At 34.1% G+C, this 7,921-nt stretch overlaps 1 protein-coding gene and 1 long non-coding RNA gene across 2 annotated transcripts; both read left to right on the top strand.

The window, feature by feature from the left end:
• The first annotated feature begins 988 nt into the window (after positions 1-988).
• Positions 989-2,129, top strand: LOC131599294 (uncharacterized). Its single transcript, XM_058871705.1, has 3 exons — positions 989-1,094; positions 1,222-1,573; positions 1,679-2,129. The coding sequence occupies exons 2-3, from the start codon at positions 1,232-1,234 to the stop codon at positions 1,790-1,792; spliced, it is 456 nt and encodes a 151-aa protein (XP_058727688.1). The 5' UTR covers positions 989-1,094; positions 1,222-1,231; the 3' UTR covers positions 1,793-2,129.
• A 2,657-nt stretch (positions 2,130-4,786) lies between these two features.
• On the top strand, positions 4,787-6,081 carry LOC131599290 (uncharacterized). The gene is made up of 3 exons (XR_009282694.1): positions 4,787-5,186; positions 5,294-5,553; positions 5,668-6,081. It is a non-coding gene; the product is annotated as an uncharacterized LOC131599290 (long non-coding RNA).
• Positions 6,082-7,921: the final 1,840 nt, after the last annotated feature.

The raw sequence follows: 7,921 nt of genomic DNA, 5'->3' as shown, positions 1-7,921 counted from the left end.
GAAATTCAATTTAAGAACTACTATTTCAAGTCATTAACATCACAAGACGAAAATCTAGATTTGAGACTCGTATTGTTTTTCAATGTTATGACTCAAACTTTTTTTGAAAGGTGCTATGATGAATTAATGTATTCCTTTTGAAAAGATATGAAGAATTTTCCTAAAATCATCGCCTAAGACAAAACTTGATGGATTAGAAATGAGGGTCACAAAAATAAATTTCCAACCAGTGTTTTAAAAACCGGACCGGACCGGCCGGTCGGACCGGTCGAACCGGGAACCGGCCAGGTAACCGGTCTGGTTCAATAGCTGGATCGGGAATGTCATTGAACCGGTGTGAACCGGTCAAAACCGGTGTAAACCACTAAAACCGGGAAAACCGGCGGTTTTTGTGAACCGGTGGTTTAAATGCATTTTTTTATTTTAAAAAATTAAAATAATGTCATTTTGACTATTTTAATTAAAAATTAAAATAAAAAATAAAATAAAAAAATAAAAAAATGATCGTAGATGCGGTTGATTTTGTTACAGGTGATTTTGATATCGAAGAAGGAGATCCCAACATTGAAACAATTTTTCTTTTATTGAAATTAAATTTAGTAGACAATGGAATTATTTTGTTATAAATTATTCAATTAAATTATGTTGCAATTAAACTTTTGTTTATATTTTATAATTATGTCCTATTTGATTGTGTGTGATACCTATGTGTAAAATTTGAATTTAAATTATGAACTTGTGAATTTTTAATAATATGATGTTTTCAAAAAATTTAAGTACTAGTTATATTTTGTAGGGACTAAATCATCCGGTTCGACATATTTTATACTTATATAATTTTGTTATAACGACCGGTCTATTCAACCGAGTTGTCCGGTTTAACCCGGTTTAGTCATGCGGTTCGACCAGTGACCCAGTGGTTTGACCAATAAACCAGTGACCCAGTACCCTCACCGGTTTGATGTCCGGTCCGGTTTTTAAAACATTGTTTCCAACAGTAAAAATTAAACCGTATGTATAAAAATTATTCTTATTCTAGTGGTTCGCCGTGCCGTCAAGCAAACAGATTCGCCTTTCCGCCGTGTCTATCCAAGGTATATGATTATCGTTCCAATTTCTTGTTCCCCTTTCTATCTATTAGGTTAGCAACATGTTTTTCTTGTTAATCCATTCTTAACCTTAAGATTCAAGTTGATTTTAAACCTTATATATTTTGGACAGTTATTCCACAATGGCAAATTTCGGTGGTAAAGACATGTATCAAGACCTTTTCAAACCATCTTCTGCGTCAGATTTACGTTTGAAACTTGAAACCCTAAGAAATATACCTCGATGTTTAGGTATTGATTTTGAAACCCTAGAACCTAGAACTCGGCGTCGTTATGGATATGAATGCGACGAGTTTGATTTACCTAATGATATTGACATATTGAAACCTAAAAAACCCAAAATAGAAGAGGCTCAAGTCATCACGACATCACCACAGAAGCTAGAAAGAGCTGAGATTGATCGGATTAACGCTGAAATTAGAGAGGAGTGCTACTATTTTGGTGAAGATGCCTTACGGATGGCAGTAAAATTTATCATCTTACTTTTACTTGTGCTTTCACTTGATTTCAGAGACATTATATACTGTTTCTTTGTTGCTAACTTTATGTTTTTTCTTTTTGGGTCTTAGGGACTTTTTCCAGAGGATCCGGCAGAGGATCCGGAACCGGCAGAGGATCCGGAAACGGCAGAGGATCCGGAACCGGCAGAGGGACCGGAAGAGGAACCGGATTGCTCCAAATAGAGCTTTTCTAACACATGAGACTTTCAAGTAGTGGAAGCAATGGCATAAATAATCCATGTAATTGAATCTATTTTTAACAAATTCCGAACTGATATGTTTGTTATCATCCACTATTATTACTTTTTATTCTGTCTCTGTAAACCCTAATATTAATCTAAACTCGTGTGGGGGAGATTTGCATATAGGAAAAAAAAACTATTTCACCAGATTTAATCTTTGCTACTATGATTGATGATATTTCTCTTTCAATGCATAATAAAATCCAGCTGATTGTGATTAATGCATCGGTTCTATTTACTATTGGGAGAATTTTTCCTAGAATAAAATACTATTGACAACCTAATAAAATTCTGTTTGGTCTTGGGCAGGGCAAGATTTTGTTTCTTTCATTTCATCACATGGTAAATAAATGAGATTACACTCTTTTCTTTGACACAATGAGATTACACTCTTTTCTTTTACACAATGAGATTGCACTCTTAACCGTCTATAAGTAGACTTGCTGAAAAATTGCTTGCTGAAAATTTATTGTCTGATGCCTAGTTGTTTCTAGAGTTTCCCGCTCCATGACCTATTTCCCCTTCTGTAAACTCGGTTTTTCGACGCGAACTGACTCCTTGCTCTTTCTTTTTTTTTTTTTATATTTTTGCAAGAGTCGCCACCGACTTTTATTTTATCCAAATATATTAGGAAAGGCATAAAAGAACAGAAAAAGACCTTTTGACAGATTTTGGGTTCGGGGGATTGGTTATACAAAGGGAAGGTTTTAAGCACCCTTTGTATCCATGGTTATCCATGGGCTCTTAGTTTTGCTTAGATCACTTTTGCTCTTGTTTGATTTTTAAAATAAGCTCGGCAAGACATTAAGCCTTGTGCCTACATACCTCCTCAGTGCAATGGAGAAGTCAGAGCTAATGTAGTTCCGCTTAAAAGGGAAAACGGTTTTTTTAAAAGGAATAAACACTTTATCGTCGTCGGATAGAAATACTCAGCCATTGATCTTGATCATGAGAACAAATAGATTCTTTGCATCACAAATGAAAGAAGAGCTCCAACTCGGATGAAAATCAACGAGTATGACACTATCTCTCTCACGTGGAAAAGATTCCATTATATCTATCAATCTCAAAATCGTGGGGTATCACAACTCACTACAACATTTAATCGTGTCTAAATTTTGAAAGAAAAGCCACTAAGGGCAAAAGGTATTTTATAAGAAAAGATTTTTAAAAGAGGTTTTACAAACATAAGAAGATTTTGGAAAAAGGGAGAAGATTTTGAAAATTTAAGAAGTGGGAGGAGATGAAGAGGCTATCCTAGTGCTTAAAATAAAAGTTTAAGGAGAGAATGATCTGACCAAAATAAGAAACCAACAGTTGACCGACGCATTACCACTTGGGGATCCAGATGAACTTATTATCTTTAGCACCACTTTGCATTAATCACATTAAAATTCTGATGAAAATCGGGCAGAGTAACGGCTGTTTTTCGGGTAAAATCCTTATCTCAATGCCTCGGAATTAACCATCAAGGACTTTCAAGGAAATACCTGCATACACAAACAGACAACAATCCAATGCCAGACAGACAGAACAACCATAGAGTAATAACATAATAGGGGTCCAGAGGCACTAAGTCCATAAGTCCGAATCTCCAAAATGCTAGGGATAGTAACCAGTAGTCCAAGAGAGAACTTTAAGCGTTTTTTAGATTTTTGTTGTTTATTAGTGTTTTAGCATAAAAGTAAAGTATGGTCCAAGTGGACAAAAAGAAAATAGCAGAAATATAAACATAGCGTCCAAATGGACAAAGAGAAAATAGCGGAATATAAACGTCCAAATGGACAAAGAGAAAATAGCGGAATCATAAATAATATGTCCAAATGGACAAAGAGAAAATAGCGGAAACATAAATAATATGTCCAAATGAACAAAGAAAAAATAGAGGAAATATAAATAATATGTCCAAATGGACAAAGAAAAAATAGCGGAAATATAAATAATATGTCCAAATGGACAAAGAAAAAATAGCAGAAATATAAATAATATGTCCAAATGGACAAAGAGAAAAAAATAGCGGAAATATAAATAATATGTCCAAATGGACAAAGAAAAAATAGCAGAAATATAAATAGTATGTCCAAATGGACAAAGAGAAAAAAAAAACAGAAACATAAATAATATGAATGATAAAATAAAGTATAAAGCAAGAAATATAAAGAACAATATAATAAAATGCGGAAATTAAAGTTAATTGTTAGTATGTTAGCACGCGAATCATCTTGAAGCTAGTCAAGTATATCCACGATGTTAGTGAAGATCGATGGTGAGTGAATGATGATCTCGGATTTAAAGTTAATGAAAATTTATCAGAAGCTTGATAGAATCATAGCGACTACACGATAAATTTCCAAAAGTCTTAAATCAACTGCATACAATCTCTGCCATATTTGATCTTTTATTCTGATTCGGGACAAAGGAAAAAGATAAGAAATAATATCAAATAATATACAAAAATAAATATAAAAAAAAAAATTAAACTTAATTCATTCTTTTTTGTGATTTTTCATGAAAAGATAAAATAATTAGAAACACAAACTTAAATATGCATCATATATATATTTGTTGTTTTAACAAGAATAAAAAAAACACACTTATAAACATATGAAAATATTAAAAGAAAACTTTTAATCTTAAAAAACATATTTTTTTTTTGTCATTTTTTTTAATAAGGGTTAGAAAATAAAACTAAATAAAATACTAAGTCTTTTATGAAAAATTCTTTTAAAGAAAATTAAAGAGATAGTTAAAAAACTAGTAATGGGCCAAGGAGGTGCTGAAAATTGGATGGGGGTGCAAGCCATTTTAGAAGCTGAATAAAAAAGGCATTGGGCCGGACCGGGTCGGGTCAGGATGACCCGGATCCGCCTTCCTCTTAATGCAAGCTGGGTTTTGAGAAAACCCTAAAAACCAAACATAGAGGCAGCAGCGCCTCTTTCCCTTTCTTTTCCCATTTTTTACGCTTCTGAACAGAAAAACAAAAGGAGAACAAAAGACCAAATTCTCAGCTCTCTCTTGCTTTACCTCTTTCAATCTCACGCAGAAGAAGAAAAAAAAGAACAAGAACAACTTCTTCATTTTCTCTCAATTTCGCCCATGGTGAACAACAACAAAAACGAAACTTCTTAAATTCGTGGTGTTCTCTTATTCTTTTGCTCTTGCGGTTTTCTCTTTCTCTCGTGGTCTCTTAATAAACAATACGGTGGTGGAAGTTATGAAGGTGTGGTGGAGACCACGGAGGCCATGGAAGTATACGGAGGAGCTTGCCGGAAATCATAGGAACCACCTTTCAATCTGTAACCCAATTTCACTCACAAACAGAAGTGAAAACTCAGGTATGTTTCTCTTAATTTCGTTTTCACTTTTAATTAACAGTATAGCAACAAAAACTTCTCACTCTTCTCTTCTCAAAAATCAAACAAAATTTCACCGAATGGAACAGAGGCGTTATGCAAAAGGGTTTATCGGAAGCAATGATGAAAGCGCTGAAGCTGCGTCGTGAATGGACGTTGTTGTTGTGAGCGCTGATGTTGTTGTGTTCGGTGATGAGCTGCGGTTGGATCGGATGAAGGCATGAATCGCGGCTGTTTGTGAAAGATTATAGAAATCGATTTCAGTTTTGTGATTTATTTGGAGGATTGATTTTATGTTGATGAATGTTTGAAGAAGGTTATGGAAGGTTGTAAATGAAGGTGATATGAGGTTAGTGAAAGGTATTTATGGTTCTGAGTTTTCGTGAAATTTTTTATAAGTTTATGGAATTGAAACTTTGACGGTGAGTTTTGGTTTGAGTTGTTTTTGTGAATGATTTTGCAGGTTCTATGGAGAGAAGGATGAATGTTTGGTGAATGAAAGTTTACTGAAGATGAAGTAAGTTGGTAGGTGATGAAGGTGAATTGGAGGATGGGTTTTGATGCAAGTTTTGGATCGGTTTCAGCTTGAAGAGAATTTGGAGGAGAATCTCTGGTTTAATTTTGACATCATAACATTGTGATTTTTCTCCTCCCTTTTTTCAGTGTGATTGAAGCTGTATTTATAGGTGAGATGAGAGTGAGGGCATAATAGAGATTTGAGTGAGGATAAGAGGATAAAAATTGTTAGAAGATGCTGATTTTGTGAGATCATGAGAATATTCACAAAATCCGTGAAGAATGATGAGCTCGAGATAGTGAGCAAAAACGTGACTCAAAAACTCTGCAAAATATTTTTCTTCCCTGTTTTTTTTCTTCCGTAAACCGTAATGAATTTGTATGGTGAGTCCCCATTTTCTTCTTCTTGATTTCATCTCCTGGACCACACAAAATGGGCTCATCTTGGCTTGGACCTTAAAACAAATGATAATGGGCTTTCAACTAAATTGAACTAAAATGGACCCCTTGCTTTATTTGCACCACCTACTAAAATAAAACATAAAGCAAACAATAATAGAAAAACTTGATTATAATTTTAATAAGAAATCAATCTAAAACAAGATTTAATCTCCATTAAAATTACAAATCAAAGATGGTTAGTACAAAATGAACATAAAATCGCACAAGATGCATAAATGAAAGTAAACATGAATATATATTTTTTGATGATTTTAAGATGAAATGCAAACGGATACATAGAATGCGGGTAAAAAATTGGGGTGCAACACCTTCCTCATCCAGGAGCTTTTCTTCATAAATGATATAGGGATATGTCTTATTTGTCGTTGTCCTTTAAGCCAAAGGCTCCCCCAAGCCCCCAACTTTTTCTAGAACATGAAGTCCAACCACGACCCCTTATTGAACATCCAAAAATTTATAGACATCACCCATCGCTACTACCACATTGGTGAAGTGATCATTGTATTCACGTACAATTTGATTCTTTCTTTAAAGAACCCTGCTAAGCACGACCGTGGTTATGGGTTATAAACTAAGCAACAAATTATTCCCTGGTATCACATGTTGCAGGTTCTCTTCAATTTTGAACAACCTCGCTACTAAGAATTAAGAATTATACTGGTGCACTAGATTATAGAAGTTGTTTAGTAGGTCAGTGGCTCCCTACAATTCAAGATTGGTCTGTAGCAGTTGAAGGCTAAGGAGAATTTCATGTCTAACATGCGATAACAAAGGTTGATGCAATTATTCGCCTTAGTCAATTTGTTATGCAAACCCAAAGAATGGGAGGTCCTGAAATGCTCCTTAATAACTTTTAGTGGAGCAAGATCTTATTGCACAAAGTTAAAAGGAGACGCCACCCGAACTAAATTGTCTTATACCTAAGGAGAAGGGGGAGGATGAGGCCTAGCAGTTGCAGTGATAGCTTGTCGTTGAACGACATATCGAATGACTATGGATGCCACCATGATTAATAAATCTGAGGATGGATTTATTGATACTAGAGGTTGAAACTTCAAGAAAGAAGATTATGAAATGAAGATCTTAATGTTTATAAAGAAGATTTGAATTTCTGGATGGAAGAAGTCTGAACATGGAAATTTGCAGAAATGAGATATCGATTCTCACATAGACCCATTTTTTCTCTTATATAATGGGAGTGGTTAAAACCATATACAATGAGTGCAACGTGTAATGCGATATCCCTTCGATTAATTTGAATGGTGGGTGATGCCTTAAGGGACAAAATTATCTATTTTAGGTAAGAATAAGAAACTTTGTCCATGTAACACCCGGATTTTAATTATTTATTTAATTAAATTGTATAAGGAAATTATTTATTGGAATTAGTCGAAGTTAGAATTATTGGCATTATTATAAGAGGCGTAATTGGAATTATACGTTGTGTTGGGCGGTTAAATTAATGATCGAGAAATTAGTCGGTTTAATCGAAGAATAATATTAGAGATAATATTACTATAATGGACTATTATTAATTTAAGTTGATTTAAGCCATAGAGAATGATATTGAATATGTTGAGTTGGTGGTTCGGACGATTTATTTTATAGTCGGTAGTTAGTCAATTTGGTGGAGAGAAATAATAATAGAATTAATATTATGGATTATGAGAGTGTTTTATTTAAGTGGGCTTAGACGTTGCGTTGGTGATAGTAATCATGGGGGTGTTAATTAGTAAGCC

The sequence above is a fragment of the Vicia villosa genome, linkage group LG1 (genome assembly GCF_029867415.1).
Source record: "Vicia villosa cultivar HV-30 ecotype Madison, WI linkage group LG1, Vvil1.0, whole genome shotgun sequence".
In the NCBI taxonomy this organism is placed as follows: Eukaryota; Viridiplantae; Streptophyta; class Magnoliopsida; order Fabales; family Fabaceae; genus Vicia; species Vicia villosa.
This window is presented reverse-complemented; position numbering and strand designations above follow the sequence as displayed.